General features: G+C 39.0%; 1 protein-coding gene across 2 annotated transcripts in view; it reads right to left on the bottom strand.

The window, feature by feature from the left end:
• The window catches only part of MAP3K7 (mitogen-activated protein kinase kinase kinase 7), a 70,440-nt gene extending 58,763 nt beyond the window's left edge, over positions 1-11,677 (bottom strand). For both annotated transcript variants that reach the window (XM_026002884.2, XM_026002883.2), the window contains exon 1: positions 11,180-11,677. In XM_026002884.2, the coding sequence (XP_025858669.1) occupies positions 11,180-11,299 (120 nt within the window). In that variant the 5' untranslated portion in view covers positions 11,300-11,677. The remainder of the gene's footprint in view (positions 1-11,179) is intronic.
• Between the last annotated feature and the right edge of the window lie 6,306 nt (positions 11,678-17,983).

Consider the following 17,983-nt stretch of genomic DNA (forward strand, 5'->3'; position numbering starts at 1 on the left):
AAGGTAGGGATGGAGACCAGACTATTGATAAAACTATGAAATAAAGACTATGAATTTAAAATATTCTTCAACCATGTATTTAAAAATACCTCAAAGCAACTGGTACTTAGTAGGTCTCCTCCTGTTTCATTTTCCTATTCTCAGGAATGTCCATGCAGGGATTCCAAACATTACATTTGCGGATCATTCACTTGTCAGAAAAACTGTTAGGTGTTGTATGACTAGTTGTGATGCACAAGTGCCATCTAGTGCCGAGATAATGGCTGAGTCTGAGTTTTCAATTTAAAATCATGGGAACAAAATGCAGACAAGTGAGGACACAATAAATTTTCTTCCATTTGCTTAAGAAAGCAATATTTGGGAATACTTTGAACTATAAAACAAGCATATTCATGTAAGGTAAAAGCCCATGGCTTTAAAAAGCATCCACTCATGTTAGAGCCATAAGATATTTCACATATATAGTGAAACAACAGATACAAAATGATAGTAAAGAAAGTATAAGATGCCTAAGGTTGTACACTGAAAGTGAAATGCATGATAAAAAAAATTGCTAGGAATTCAAAGGAGAGGTTAGAAGCACAGAGTTAAAGAATTAAATTTCTGGGGGTGTCTGGGTGCCTCAGTACGTTAAGCGTCTGCCTTCAGCTCAGATCATGATCCTGGGTCCTGGGACCAAGCCCCACATCGGGTTCCTTGCTCAGTAGGGAGCCCCTCTCCTTTCTTCTCCCTCTCCCTGCTACCCGCTTGTGCACATGCTGTCAAATAAATAAATAAAATCTTAAAAAAAAAAAAAAAGAAATTTCTGTGTATTTCATGATTCTGATCACCAATTCGAATGAATGAAGGGGACTTTCTCCACACCAACAAGCAATGCTCAGATACCAGCTTGGTGTCTTATAATTCAGTTCAATTCTGACACTATCTACTTGGATAGTGTAGCATCAGATCTTACAGGTTAAGATCTCATCTCTATAAGACTGCCTCTTCTCCCACAACTTCAGATGCCAGTCACAAGCCCAGGTGTCACTTGTGCTTCTGACCAATGGCTTCAGACTGTGGAGGTCCAATGACTCCCTCCTTGGGTTCAATTAATTTGCTAGAGTGGCTCACAAAACTCAAGCAATTTACTTACTAGATTACCAGTTTATTATAAAAGGATATAACCCAGGAACCACCAGATGGAAGAGAACCAGAGGGTAAGGTATGCAGAAAATGTGCAGATCTTTGATGACCTCTCCAGGCAAGCTACTCTCCTTGCACCTACCTCTACCTATTCACCAAGCTGAAAGTTCTCTAAACACTATCCTTTTGGGTTTTTATAGATGCTTCATTAGACAAGTATGATTCATTAAATCTTTGGTTATTGCCAAGTGATCTGACCTCTAGCTCCTCTCCTTTCTTCTCCTCTCCTGCCCTTGAAGGTCAGGAGGATGGAACTGAAGTTCCAAACTTCTCATCACAAAGTAGGTTCTCCTAGCAGGAGCCCCATCCTTTGGTAGGCATCAAAAGTAACCTCATTACCATAACAAAACACACATATGCGACATACAGGAGAAAGAAGGGGAGGAGGAGAAATATTTTTGAATCTCTCTTCACTTAGGAACTACTGAGGGTATCTCTCTTCACTTAGGAACTCTGAGTCAGAAACTGTGGACAAAAGTCAAATATATACACGAAATATACATTTGGTCATTCAGATTGCAACATCAAAAAAGCCTCCCATTTTCCAAATAGCATAACTGTGGAGACATTAACAGGAAAAAAGATAAAGAATTGACCCTTGTGAGGTAGAGAAACAACTCAAGACAAAATAACACTGTTAAAATAATTTTTTAAATACCAGCTGAAGTGAGCCAAAGGTGAGTCTATGAGGTGCCTAAAGAAACACCCCATCCCCTTCAGTGATAGGTTCAGGGATTCAGGATAGGTTAGGGATTTGAGGGCAAAAAGGACTTACCCTTCCCATTTCTCAAAGAGATCCCTAAGAGAGGGTAGCCTCACACAGCTTAGCCCACAAGGGAAGCTGCAGATGATTAAGAATGCAAGGGAGATAAACAAAGGGAGGCCCTACTCAGGTTCTCTCGGCCCCAAAAGAACCTGGAAATGATACAAAAACCTCTTGCCAAGAGAAAAGTGAGGCAACTGAAAATTAGAGTCTTCTGAACTGTTGGAAGGAGGCTGTTGCAGGGCAAATTGCTGGAACCTATATCATAGGCAGTGAGATGGCAGACAACTCAAGTACAGGGAGCTAAGTGTAGAGCTTGGCTACATTTTGGAGAATCAGTGAAATCATCCTCCTGACCTTCAAGGACAGGAGAGGAGAAGAAAGGAAAGGAGCTGGAGGTCAGATCACTTGCCAATGATCAAAGATTTAATCAATCATACTGTCTAATGAAGCATCTGTAAATTTTGGAGAATCAGCTAGAATCTTACCAAAGGGTAAGACCTAGTCAGTAAGCAAGGGAGAAATAAATCATTTCTCCTTTCAAAGGGGTAAAGGTGAGGTTCATGTCAAGAAAATAATGAACTTCATTTGTTTACACCTTAAAATAGTAGTTTTTGGTCTACTATATCTAGCTACCATTTAGGATACCAGAGATAGAGCAATAAATAAGACAAAGGCCTTGATCTATATGGAATGTGCTTTCAATTGGGGCTGGAGAGCAGACAACAGACAAAACGATGAATGAGAAAAATACCAGATTGCAAAAAAAAAAAAAAAAAAGTCATGTAGAAAACAAAAAAGGAAGATGATAGAACAAAGAGACTAATGGAAATTTTGGGATGGATAGTACAGTAAGGCCATCTGATGAGGTTACTAACTTGATACTTGAATAATACAAGGAACCAACCAAAGAAGAATAAACAAGTAATGTGATGGCCCTAAGAGGGGGAAAAAAACCCCATTCCCTATTCAACAATATTTGAACGCTGTCTACAGACTAGGTGGTATTCTAGACCCTCAAGATATAGAAGTGAACGAAATAAACCATAATCCTTTTTCCTACTGCTTATATTCTTGTGGAGAGACAAACGAAGCAAGACATACAAGTAAACACATTTTAGTAAATAACAAGCGTGCTAAGAAGTAAAGGAGCAAACTCTTGTGTGTACACACACAAATGCACCACCACACCGCCAATTTTAAACAGGGAAGTCCTGTAAAGCTGCACCAGAAAGGTGACATTTTAGTGATGACCTAAAGAAATATTTGGAGTGTTTGATGTGGGTGGTGCACAGTGGAAAAAGGGAAGAGTGATGCCAGATAAGGCTGGAGAGACAGGTAGAGTCTGGATCCTGAATGGCTCTCTGCATCATGAAAAAGATTTTGGATTTCAGTCTAAGTGCAATGGGAAGCATATTAAAAATAAAAAAATCATTCTAGCTCTTACATGAAAAATGGATTGTAGGGAAGCTAGACTATATAGAGAGACCAAAGAGGCTATTTCAACAGCTCAAGCAAGAGAGAATAGCTAGGACAAGGTTGATGGTAGAGCAGAAAAACGGGCAGATTTGGGATATGTTTTATTATAAGATTAAAAGAGCTTGCAGGGGTGCCTGGGTGGCTGTCTGTTATGTGTCTGACTCTGGTCATTTCAGGGTTTTGGGATTGAGCCCCCCATTGGGCTCCCTGCTCAGTGGGGAGTCTGCTTTTCTCTCTCCCTCTGTCCTCCCTCCCTACTTTTCTCTCTCTCTCTGCCTCAAATAAATAAATAAAATCTTTTTTTTTTTTTTTTAAAGAGCTTGTTGATGGTCTGCATGCAGGCAGGATGGGCAGAAAGAAAAGAGATGAATTAAGGATAATGTCTAGATTAGGCAACAGCTTAATGAAGGAAAACAAAGAAGAGAGTAGGCAGATTTTTGTAAAATAACACATTTAGCAACTAAATAACAGCATTTAGTTGTTTCTAGTCAATCAACTGGATGAGATTACCAAAAAAGTAGTCTCTAAATACTTGGGCCCCAGAACTGAGTTCTGAGGAACTTTAACATCTTGAAGAGAGAGGAGAATAAAACAGCAAAAACTAGGAAGGAACCGTCAATAATGTAGCAGGCAAATCAGATTAGTGTCATAAGAACCCAAGGGAAGACTTCCAAAAAGAAACCAAATGCAAAAACACAGCAAAAGCATTAATTCAATGGCTCTCAAATTGTGGTCTCTGGATCCAAAGCATCAGTATCACCTGGAAATTTGTGAGAAATATAAATTCTCAGGTTCCAACTCAGAAGTACTGAGTCTGAGGGTAGGGTCTAGCAATCTATGTTTTAACAAGCTCTTTAGGTGATTCTGGTTTGAGAATGATAATACTAGCTTATATTAAAAACATAATTAACAGACAAACAAGATACTCTGGTGGAAGCTATCACATAGACCAGGGAGTCCTCTCCTGTTGTTGATATTATTTATGAAAGTTTTCCAGAGCACTAAGATGCCAACTTGGGCGGGAAGAAAGGAGAAAAAGGGAATTCTTGTGAACAATCCAATGTTTTTCCTTATACACAGTAGATGAGTAGAAATGAGTGGCACACATGGCAAATTGAGACACATTTGCAACTAAGGTAAACAATGAAAAATCCAACATTCAAACTACAAAACAAGGAAAGAAAGTCACTTTTTACTTACTACTAAATTTTTAATTCAAGTTCACAAATCAAATATGCTTTTTGGATAGAATTCCTATCTGAACATAAGTTTCTCTGACACATTATCATTAACAATTATTTTGAATGACAGCTTTCTCCAAAGATCAATTTTCAGCAAGGGTGTAAAAAAGGGCACATATCCAATTACAAGTATCTCCCCCCCATCACACACGTCCATACAAAATGGCAAACTCAGAAATAAATACTAGATATTTTTCACAATCCCTCATCTGTAAAAACAGAAAAACAAAGGAATGCAAAGAGGACTTTGGCTTTAAAAGGGAAGTCAACTTAGAAATATTTCCTCCTAAATTTATGAATTCATTCTAAATTAAAATGTTGTTAGATTAATTCTCTTATGATATGCATCTACCCCCCCCCCCCCCCCCCCCCCGCCATGGTGTAGTCTTCTTGGTTTTGGGTCCACAACTTTAGTTTCATATAGTAAAGCAGATTTAAATGTATTTTTTTAATGTAATTAAAAAATTATTTATTTATTCATGTGACACACACACAGAGAGGCAGAGACATAGGCAGAGGGAGAAGCAGGCTCCACTCAGGAAGCCCGATGTGGGACTCAATCCTAGGACTCCAGGATCACACCCTGAGCCAAAGGCAGACGCTCAACCACTGAGCCACCTAGGCGTTCCTTAAATGTAATTTTTAAATTAAAAAGAAAAAAAAGAACAGAAGAATGAGAGTGCAAAGACTATTATCAAGCAATTGATATTAAAAAGCACAAATATCAAAATCAGGATTCATTCTGTTATGTGTTTAAAGAAAGCAACTCCTTTAAAAACGAATTTCTTTAGGATGGAAGACTATTCCTTTATCCAAGTCATGTTACTAAAAACAAATGGACAAACAAAAAACCCACTTAAACTATACTAAGTGGAAAAGGATGCATTTGTGCTCTTAATTTACTATGAAATATTATTCTTAATTGTCCCCAATTCATGTTATTTTTAGTTCAGTGATTTTAGTTGTCACATCAACTTGGCTCTGCTCTATGGACTATGTGAATGGACCCTGGCTATGCTGCCACTGCTCTGGCTAGAAATACGGAACATGACAGAACAAGCACAGATCTTACATTAATGTGTTAGAACTTAGAGCTTCCAACTATTTCAGAACTCAGAACTTCAATATCTATTAATAAACTGTGGCAGAGTAGAACTGCCATCTGCTGACAAGACAGTCTTGAAAACATAGAAGTAAAGCTTTGATTATTCAAACTTATTTTTGAATTTTCATGCAGTCTTTTAAAACCTGCCACAGACATCTGACCCAGTTAGTAGGCCTTTCTTTCAAATTATATGCCCATGTCATCTTTTAAGCTAAACACACACAATATAAAAGTTATCATGTACCTATCTTCACTATGATAACAATTCCAGATTTCAAATGAAACCAATGATCATAAAGTTTCACATGGAAGAGGGCAGCCCGGGTGGCTCAGCGGTTTAGCGCCTGCCTTTGGCCCTGGGTGTGATCCTGGAGACCTGAGATCGAGTCCCACATCAGGCTCCCTGCATGGAGCCTGCTTCTCCCTCTGCCTGTGTCTGCCTCTCTCTCTCTCTCTCTCTCTCTCTCTCTCTGTATGTCTCTCATGAATAAATAAATAAAATCTTTAAAAAAGTTTCACATGGAAGAGTTTATTAATAATTTTGGATACCCACAATTAAATACTAACAAATCTAGAGACTCAGTTTTTTCAGGTCGCTATAAACAAAGTTTTTTCCCATTATCAGTTGTCTATATACAGCTAAACTACAAAATAAACATCACTACCAAAAGTTCTTTCTATATTTCCCTTTAAAACAAAACCTTTGGGTCTCTATAACAAAGCTTAAGAACATGTAAGTACTGTGGTGATTATATGTGCCTTGCTTATTATATTATACTTGAGGTCAACACTGTGCTTTTAAAAAGCAACTATACCAAATAGGGTCTTTTTAGGATTTTAGTAATAACTCACTAGTGGTTTACTTACAGCATCTGACCCTTCACGGCGTTTTTAAAACCCTTGCTAAACCAAAGTATTTGCTAGGTATAATGGAGTATAATGGAATCAACATTTGGATAGAGAATCAGATTTCACTTCTAAGTGTAAATGCTGCCTTAGTCAAATCACAAACTCATCACAACCTCGGGTTTGTATCACATACAATAAAGAACTGGATGAGTACTAAATCCTCATGATTATGCTGTGATAACTTCAACTACTCCTTCAACAAATATTTACAGAAAGAATAGGTGCTACACATTGGTGTTACAAGTGTGAATAAGGCACCTTATATTTTGCTGTGGGGATACACAATTTTGCTTACTGGTTAAGTGCCACAAAGGATAATAAAACTGACAAAGATCTAGGTTGCTTAGGCAAAGTATCCCTAAGGAATAAACATTTGAAGTGGGACCTGAATGGTGAAAGCAGTCAGCCATGTGAAGTTCTTGGGGGAAGAGAATTTTAGGCAGAGGAACAACTGCAAAGACAATTCACATTTGTGCCTTTCCCAGTCTATAATGCTTACTTTATGCAAAATTGAGTTTCAGATTACTTTCTATTCACCTAAGTCTTCTGTGATTAACTCTACTTTCAAATTATGGCTTCAGTGCTCAGTTTATAGCCACAGTTTTAAATTTGTGGTTCTGAAAATGTTAATTATTAACTGTTCTGTGTTCATTCTAGCCTGACAATAAGTCAAAAATTTCAAGGAGAGAATCTAGAATTCTTCTATTCATCTTCCACAGTACCTTAGCAGTATTGTATACAGAAAAGAATGTTCATTAAATGCACAGGACCAATCACTGTAGGAAAGGAAATCAGTATTGTTTCTCCACTTTCAGAATAAGGTTTGGTCAGAGTGCTTCATAAAGAACTAAAGTAACACTAAATATAGTAGAAAGAACAATCGACACGAGTGAGAAATCTCAAATTCAATTTCCAGCTCTACCACTTACTTAGACATCAGGCTTCTAGTAAATTAAACCCTATGACCATTTGTCAATATAAAATGGGGATATCTGTCCTGTCTAATCAGGGTTGGTTGTCACCAGCTATATTCCACAAGAGATCATGTAAAGCTTACTGTGGAAACATACCAAAATACTGGAAATAACAAATGTGTTTTCACTTTAGAACTGGAAGACACTTTAAATACCATGTTCAATTCTTCATTTTACCTGAGAAGTCAGAGACCCAGAAAATTGAGGTTACCTGCTCAAGGTTACTGAAATATATTTTGGCAAAATCAGTATGGCATCCAATTTTTAAAAATACCCAGCCCAGTACACTTTTTACCACACCACACTGTCTTTACCACTTCTTGCAACTTAGTCTTCAATGTGCATACCTCTAATTTATTCTAATATTCTCTTCACTCAGATCCAGAATGGTAAAAACCAGATGGCTTAAAAAAAGGACAACTTACCTATGTAAGTTTCTGAGGCTGAGACCTCCTATAATTTGGTATCCGAACTGAATTTAGGAAGTGCCACCCTGATATTACTGAGTCACAAGATTAGGAATGTAAGGATTACAATCAGCTGATGCCTTAAAAATATGCATCTACTAAATGACTGCATATTTGGCCTGTGGCTGGAGTATTTTTCTTACGTAGTTTCTAACTGAATCAATATAATGCTGCTTCAATTGCATTGTTTTTTTTTAATATTTTATTTATTTATTCATGAGAGACACAGACTGAGAGAGAGAGAGAGGCAGAGACACAGGCAGAGGGAGAAGCAGGCTCCATGCAGGGAGCCTGATGTGGGACTCGATCCCGGGACTCCAGGACCACACCCTGGATCGCGCCAAACCGCTGAGCCACCCAGGGATCCCCTTCAATTGCATTGTTATTTGAGAAATACAGAACAGGATTTTATTTATAGGCAATATATTTGTACTATATAAAATACTGAAGGCAATGTAAAATACTTTTTTTTTTCTGGTCATCTTTCTTCAGTCTCTTATTTATGATTTTAATCTAGAAGCAAAATCTAAATTGAGAAATAGTTATTCACTGAGTGCCTATAGTACACTATGGATTATATAACACTGTTTTAACACGTGCAAATGAATGTAATGGGAACTATGTAATAGTTTTAATTTTAGAAAGGTCCAAATTCAATCTTTAAAGTGAAAATAAACTGAGTATTAAAAAATGAAAATTAAATTAGATAACCAGGGGTAGGCCACGTGGCTCAGCGGTTTAGCGCTGCCTTCAACCCAGCATGTGATCCTGGAGACCAGAGATGGAGTCCCACGTCCGGCTCCCTGCATGGAGCCTGCTTCTCCCTCTGCCTGTGTCTCTGCCTCTCTCTCTCTCATGAATAAATAAATAAAATATTTTTTAAAAATAAATAGGATAACAAGCTAATATTAGAAATTTTCATCTGAAAACAAAAATGTACTCCTCAGGAATGTCCTAAATATAATAAAGAAAGGTTCAAACAATATCTAAGCCAAAAGAAGAATCTTTAGAAACTTAAAACCTTATCAGAAGTTAAATGGCTCTCTGGGAAGAGCAGTAATATGAAATGATGTCGTCTCAGTAACTTCCATTCTTCCAAGAAGCAATAATGTAAAATGCTTTAGAAAGTAGTGTGACAATATAAAGGCTGTAAGAATCAAATGATGTTAAATCTGTGAAAGCAGTTGGTAGACCATGAAGTACAAGTTATTATTATATAACAATTTGTAGTCTACCAGCACAGTTTGCCACAGAGTAGACGTAAATGCTTATTTAAAAACTGCAATTCTTTTATACTGACTCATTGAATTTTTATTCTTAAAAAAGAAAGTTAGCCATGAAAGCTGGATCAACTATCCACTTCTGAAAAAGGAATTTATCATAGCCTCAATAGAAATCACCCCCCCCACACACACACACAAATAAATTCCTCCCTCTTTTCAAAATATGGGTCCTTCTTTTAGCCATGTGACCTTAAAGAGGGTCACTGTTCCTCTCAGGAACTCAGTTTCCTAGTAGTAAGTGTCAGGTACCCTGTTGGGTTTTGATTATATTGCCTAACAGGATGTCATACAGATAAAATTAAATAAAAATTATTATCCCTGTTTTATATTTATAGTTAAGAGATAAAGCTATAATGCTCAAAGTGTTTATGAAACTTGCTTCAAATCACACAGCTAATAAATGGTATATCGGATATACTGAACATTCTTCTAACTCCAAAGGCCTTGCTTACGCTCTCTTGTAAAATGAGGCTGTTCTCCATGATTACTTTATGCAGTAAAAAGACATGCTTAAGGAATCCATTATTCTTCCAAAACATGCCATAGGAAAAAAAAAAAATTATTTGTTGAGTGATAATTATCTCACCACTTTACCCTGCCACTGCCTAAAAATAATTTTGGATTTTTAAAGTAGAGGTAACTCCTTGAAGTCTGTGACACAGAACACACAGTGTTCTTTATGGACTATGTACTGCGAAGTACTTAATAAATTTTAAAAATGAAGAATACATGGTAACTGATAGAGATACTATTTTCAACTAAAGTTTTAACACTTTCTAAAGTGTGTCTTTAAAATATACATTGTTTTCACTTTTCTAAATTTTGTGGTCCGATCTACTTTATTTATTTTTTAAAAGATTTTATTTATTTATTCATGAGAGACACAGAGAGAGAGGCAGAGACACAGGCAGAGGGAGAAGCAGGCCCCATGCAGGGAGCCCGACGCGGGACTCGATCCCGGGGCCCCAGGATCACGCCCTGGGCTGCAGACAGGCGCCAGACCGCTGAGCCACCCGGGCGCCCAGATCCAATCTACTTTATATATTTGAAAAGAAACAACATGTTAAAAGCACCTAACTGCCTTTCTCTAAAATAACTTCTCACAGAATAATGAACGGATTTGGGTTTTCAAACAGCGATTTCTGGTTTGGTGTTATACTGTGGTTGTCATTGAAATCACTGAGTTAGCTCTTCGGAATATGCCACCTCGAGACATCGTTTCACCGTAGTCTACATTACTAATGCTAAAATTTATCCAGGCTAGTCCAACTGGGGACAGAACGCTTATTATTAGGTCTACTGCTCTATCGAATGGGCCAAAATGAGAATCATTCGGTAGCTGGGGAAACGCTGCATAAGACAGGATGACAGATTTCTTTAGCAAGCATTTGTACGAGGTACGGAGCTATATACGTCAAACGCAATACAATCCTCGGCCCTTAAGAACACCAAGTCTCGGGGAACTGAAACTCCAAAACGGCCGTGGTCTTTGATGCATCTGCTACCTATGTGTTCAGAACCGGTGGACCACACCATCTCACCAGTTGGTCCTGCTGTTTGAGGTGATCGAACTCCAGACACCGGACCCAGAAGAGGAGGGCAGCAGTGAAGAAGAAAGCAAGCTTCCCCGGGGCATTTGAAGGCAAAGTCCTCTCTCCACCTGGCCTGTGGACCCGGCGGGGCCCTGAGAACCGCAGGGGCCCGAGGAGCCCCCTGAAGAGCTGGGACCAGGCAAAGGCCGGTTCGGGTGCCTCCATGCCGAGCCTCACTCACCTCTTCCACTTCGATCTCCTTGTAATCGATCTCTTCAAAGTTGAGGACTTGGGAGGGGGCTTCGATCATCTCACCGGCCGAAGACGAGGAAGAGGAGGAAGCGGCGGAGGCTGTAGACATGATCCCTCGCGGAGCCCGGGGGGCCCGGGGAGGCTGCCACCCGGACACTCCGGGGGGGACCCGTGCCCACCCGCCTCCGGACCGACCTTCAGCCTGAAGCCACGGCGATCCGTGGCGGGGGACAGGGGCAGCGGCCACAGCCGAGTCCCGGCCCCGGCTCCGCTGCGTTTTCCGCCGCCGGGCCCCGCCCACTGGACTTCCGGTTCCGGCCTGAAATCGGAAACTGGAGGAGGGCCGCGAGCTCTAGAAAGGGGAGGGGGGAATTTTGTGACTGAGACCGGGAAAGGAAGGGCCGGTTGGGGGTGGGGTGGGGGAAGAGCGAGAGGCGAGCTTAGAGCTGCAGAACAAATTTCGCGAGATCTTTATTGAAGGGCGCCCTCCCAACATCGGATGATACCGCGAGAGTTGATGCGGTGACGCAATTAAAGTGCGCGAGCGGAAGTGGCGCGGGGCCTGACGGAATATCAGTGCGGTTGGTCGTTCAGAGACTGGCGGGAAAGATAAAAAGTAAAGTTTCAACTCTGCTTCGTCAGCTGTGTTATGACGCGGGTCCCTTTAATCTCAGAGACCTGCGGACAGATGGGGTAGTGTTGGACTGAGTTTTTGTGACGGAGCTTTTTTCAGTCTCAACCGTAAGGGAAACTGAGCTATTTCTTTAAGAATCCTTGGGAGATGTTTTCTCTCAATGCGATGTATGGAAGGAAGCAGTTGCCACTCTGAGCCAGAGTCCTTGATGTTACCTAAAGAAAATGGTACAGAGCGAGCCAGCCAGCCAGCACGTGTAACCTGAATAACACTATGTAGGCTGAGTGCGCAGGAACAGACCTTAATATTAGGTAAGGTAGATATTTATGACTTGTATTCATCTGAAGTTACGGATTGCATTAATAGTCCTTGTCGAACGCGGAGCACTCAGGTGCTTTAACGTTTATAATGTAATCATCAGTAACATCAAATATTTTGGCTGCCATTTTTAAAGACCTTAGAAAATAGGCTCAGAGAGATGCAAAAATTAGGAGCCTCACGGGCTAGTAGAAGCTCGGTCGTTGTAGCTCCAAGGTGGATAGTGGTGCCTGTGTGGTGCTATCCACAGAACTTTTAGTTTTAAACTAGACTTTAAACTTTAGTCGATGTGACCTGAAGCCTAACTGGAAAAAAACTGTGGAGTTCGAGATGAAGGCTGAAGGACCAAGGATGAAACCTTAACACATGTCAAATTCTGAGACTCAGTAAAGGTAAAAGACAAAAAAGGAACAATTCAGAAAGGGGAAAGTGAGGGGAATGGAGAAGAGTTTTCCAATTAAAGAATAGCCGGCCCAATAAATGCTGTACAGAAAAGTAAGTTAAAACACATTTGGGATAGCAAATAGGTCATTGGAATTGGCAATTAAGAAATTATGAACTGGGGATCCCTGGGTGGCGCAGCGGTTTGGCGCCTGCCTTTGGCCCAGGGCGTGATCCTGGAGACCCGGGATCGAATCCCACATCGGGCTCCCGGTGCATGGAGCCTGCTTCTTCCTCCGCCTGTGTCTCTGCCTCTCTCTCTCTCTCTGTGACTATCATAAATAAATAAAACAAAAACAAACAAACAAAAAAAAAAACCAAAAAACAAAACGCTTTAAAAAAAAAAAAAAGAAATTATGAACTGGAAACGATCTGTCATTTTTTTATAGTTCCGGTAATACGCAATGATAGCTTGGTGAATAGCATAAAAAGAATGAAATGATTCCTTCTTGTTATACACTCTGAACGATACACAGTGTCCTGAATACCTACACCACTTTTATGACCACTCCCAATCTCCCAGGCTCAAATATTACCTGAATTCCCGGACTATTGAACATCTCTATTTAGGTTTACCATAAACAGCTAAACTTCAAGATTCCAAAAGCAAATGCAAAAGTTACCCACCGCAAATATGTTTTCCCGTGTACATTTTCTAAGTTCATAAAGGATACCATCCATCTACTCATTTGTACAAGTGAGAAATCAGGACTTTATTTCTACATTTAAAGTGATGCTTAGGGGCAGCCCGGGTGGCTCAGCTGTTTAGCGCCACCTTCAGCCCAGGGCCTGATCCCGGGTTTTGGGATCCAGTCCCACATCGGGCTCCCTGCATGGCGCCGGCTTCTCCCTCTGCCTGTGTCTGCCTCTCTTTCTCTCTTTCTCTCTGTCTCTCATGAATAAAAACAAAACAAAAAATAAATAAATAAATAAAATGATGCTTAGTGCACTAATAACTAAGTAGAAGCAGATTAAGTCCATGGGATAACGATTTTCACCTGTCATTTCTGGATTTCCGAAATTAGGATTATATCATATGATAATTCTACCTGCAGGTCATTAATGATTTCTATTTAACACCTTGATTTTAATTCAGTGGATCTACCAAGTGGAAGCACAAGAAATGTTTGGTCAATGTTCTAGCTGAATGACTAGCTTTTGCTAGTTCCCCCTTTGCCAGGCGTGTAAGGTCTGTTTTCTGTACCTTCGGTTTAGAACTAGAATCCTGCTGAAAAGGTACTAATCATTCTAGCCATGATGCTATTCTCCTGCTTGATTTCCTCTCCCCACCCCAACATATTTACTATATCAAACATACAAAAAAAATTGAAAGAATTTTACAGTGAACTCCTATATACTTACCACCAAGATTCTAACAACATTTTACAATACTTGCTTTATCCTATATTTGTCCATCTACTCACCCATGCACATGTATTTCTACCATTTCTTCTGTTGGATGCATTTCAAAGTGAACTTCCTACTGATTCTGAAATCCACTCCAGAATTTCTGCTTCTATATTTTATCCACTGATTTGGACTTAGATACTGATACTAGTCTAAAGTCAATTCTGTGTGCTTGTAGACTGCTTTGGGGGGGATGGGCAGGTAGGTTCCAGTGCCTGGAACCTTTTCACTAGCTTATGATAAAGTCCCGCCACTGTTCATGTGTGGATCCAGTCATCCCCTAGATCAAAGTTCACCTCTCCTGTGATTTGATTATGTGGGTGGTAAATCCCCATTTTTCATTTAAGCTGAGTCAGGTTGTATTTTTGTCACTGGCAATCAGTGTCCTGAGTAATACAGTTTGAATCCAGAGAAATGAGGAAGGAGGGGCTGAACTTCCCCTAATTCACCTCAATTTTTATTTTGTGTTCCCTTTAACTTTCATGAGTTAAGAATAGAAGGTTGGACCTCACAATTTCAACTTCAGATTCCTGTCTGTTGTGTCTACACAAATTTCCAGAGATACATACAAGGTTATTAAAGGGCCTTCTTGAAGTCCCTCGAAATTTGAGCACTCTCCACCAACCACCCTCATGTCAATGTCCTGATAACTACTCTTTAACCTTCAACCCTGTCTTCAATTTTAACTCTGTGCTATCGATGGGATGAGGATCAAGAGTTTTGAAATTCATTTCCCACTATCTCTTTGCATGGTTTAAGTGGGATTCTTATCTTACTTGGCTCATTTTGGATATGAGGATATCTGGCGCCTATTTTCATGGAGACTTAGCAGAAACAGACTAAAATAGTTCCGCTTTAATGTTCTTTTGCATTGGCATGTATAATACATCAGATAAAGAATTCCATACTTTGTCAGTTAATATATTTGTTATGAATAACAGGAGACTCATCTCAAAATGGCTTAAACAATAAAGGGAATTTATTTTCTTAGTTAAATGGAAAGTCAAGAGCTAGAATAGGTTTTAGATGTCATAAACTTAATGATAGCATTAATAATTTAATTTCCATTATTGTCTTCTCCTTTTTGTGGCATTTGCCATTGCTCTAGAACAGTGTTTCTCAACGTTTTTTTCTTTATTGCTCCCCTAAAGAGCCTTTTAAGATTTTTTTCTCAATGCTTCCCCCTGCCAAGTTTTAATATCACAGTTACAGTGCATGTCTGTTTATGGACTGTATGCCTGTTTTATGATTTGTGCATGAAAAGAGTAAGATTTTTTTCTTCCCAGTTTTTACCCCCACTGAGAATGTAGGCTCTAAGGAGTTTTGCTTTCATACGACATACACACTCTACAGTACAATGACAGAGAGTGTCTCTTTTGGTAGCTCTTTCAGAAGAGCAGGGAACTTCTTTTTCAAAAAGCCCTTGGCAACTGTACCCTTGGGTGAGCAATAGAGGACAGGTGGTTTGAGGTTGAAAATATCTGGGATAACTTAGGCTGAGGACTCATGGGATCATGGGCTTTGAGAGGGAGGAGCTCCTAACCAGAAGAAAAATCTGAAGACTCCTAGGAGGCAAAGCAGGGAATGGTTGTTTGGTTTGCAACCAACAAATGTTCATTATTAATATGTCTATTCAGATGGAGCTCTATATCTAGAAAGTGTATCTTTACTGCTTGTCCTAGAACCAAACTAGTCCAAACTGATCAAATATTATTCTTTCCAGGAAGCTCACAAATAGTTTTCTGTTGTACTTATTCAAAACTTCAATAACACAGAGGATAGTCAGCTCCTTAACAATTCAGTGACACTGCTGGAGAGCGGCTCTCCAAATTCGTGCATTTCTCAAATATTTGAGTGTATTCCATATTTTCTAACTCCCCACATCTTTATCCTAGGTCTTTCACAGCCCATGGAGTTGCAGAAAGGGTTTGTGTTTCAGATGCCCACAGTGTGGATGGTAAAGGCCTGTGAGGGGGGAGTAGAGACAGGTGCAATTCCAAAGCATTCTCGACATTATGTATAACAGACATTTCTGTTTGCAGCTAACTAATATTTTATTTTTTACTCCCTCAGCTAAGCTGGCTGTAAGACAACTGCTTTGATGGTGGCTTTATGTCCTACAGATGAAATCTCCATTGTTTTTGAAATATTTGATAAGAAAAAGTTCAACTGGTTTCAAAATCCATTCATATTATCACAAGGAATTTGAATATTACATTTGTATTTTTTTACATTTGCATTTATTTTTTGAACATTACATTTGCATTTAAAGAAAAGCTGTTAGAGTCTTAAATATGATTTCAACTTTTGCAAATTTTAAAATGGTTCTAAAAACTTTTGAACACTTTTTTCATTTCTTTGTATAAACAAAGTTCTTCTTTGGTGATGACTATCAAGAATTTGAAGGGAACATCCTTAAAGGTCTCCATCAGGAATTGATAGTAAGCAGTTTAAGCAGAAAATCTTATATTAAAAAGTGAAGTTTATGAAGGAAAGCATAATAAAAATTACTATTAAAATTTTGAAAAATATATTTGATATTTATATAAACTCAATGCTTAACATTCTTTCTAATGTTTTGTGTTTATTTTTAAAAATTGCATAGTATGAGAAAAGCAATTACATTCTTTTATTAAGCCCCAGATAGATACCTTAAAATCCTTCACAGTTCATCTCAGAGTATCTTACAATTTCATTCTCTGTGTGAAAAACTTTAAGAAGCACTAAGATGCCGTTGTAGTAATCAAGGCAAGAAATAATAGTGTTTTTAACAATGTAGATAGTGGCCATAGATGTTATAGATAAATGGATAGATTTGAGAGATACTGAGGAGATGAAATCGGTGGAATTAGAGATTTACTGGATGTGGAGGGAGGAGGGAAAGAAAAGAGCAATATAAAGAATAATTTCCAAAATTCTCACTTGTGCAACTTAGATACGAAGGGTGCTATGTACAGAAGCAAAGACTGGAACAAGATTGAGGGAGAAAAGAATAAAATACCAGTTTTAGACACTTTGAGCTAGAGGTACCTGAGAGACTTCCAAGTATAATTATCAGTCTTAGGGAAAAACACTGTGCTAGGGAGACAGGTACTGATCTGCTGACAATAATTTAAGTCGTGGAAATGAAGAGGTCATCTAGGGAAAATGTGTCAAGTGAGAAAGAATAGGACTTAAAACGAGCCTTAATAAAATATTTAAGGCATGAGTGGATGCAGAGGAATTGCTAAAGAAATCTGTGGAAAACTAAAAATTAAGATGTGGGAACCAGGATAAAAGTGTGTTTCAGTGTTCAATACTTCCAAGGAGTCAAACATGAGGTATCCACATGTGGGTGTTTAAGGTTCCTTGCAGTATAGACTTGAGTTCAAAATAGGAGAAGAGGGGTCTAGGTCAGGAGCTAAAGGCAGGCTTTGCTCATACTACCACATTCTGGTGAAGGTAATGTCATCAAGGTAGGAGGATGGAATATATTTCCTTTACCAGCTTGTTATCTTAAGTTGGAACTTATGTAGACATGTATGTGAGCCTTTATTTGTATTCTTGCCCTGGGCCCACAAATATTAGGAGTTCTGTTTTTTATGTGTTAGGATTCTGTTCCTGCATACTAGTGGTCTACAGGTAAGCTGTTCTCAACTTGGATTTGCAATTTCCCAAATTTCCCGCAGATGCCTCAGCTCAGTCACCATTCCAGAGGTAGTGATGTTAGCCCCCCCTTCATCAACATACCCCTTGACTTTCCATCCATTACTCAGTTTTATTTCTAGCCCTTTACCTATCTTACATCATCTTATTTAATTATTTGCTTCCTTGTTTATTTTCTGCTCTTCCAAGCCTCCCTATTCCTGCTCATTGGATATTCGTTAGTTCCAAGGCACAGGGATTATAAGCATTGTACTCATCACTGTCTCAGGATTTAGAACAGCATCTGAAATGTAGTAGACATTTAATAATTTTCTAAACTGTAAATGAGTATCTTTACTTCTAAGTAAA

The sequence above is a fragment of the Vulpes vulpes genome, chromosome 1, assembly GCF_048418805.1.
Source record: "Vulpes vulpes isolate BD-2025 chromosome 1, VulVul3, whole genome shotgun sequence".
Classification (NCBI taxonomy): domain Eukaryota; kingdom Metazoa; phylum Chordata; class Mammalia; order Carnivora; family Canidae; genus Vulpes; species Vulpes vulpes.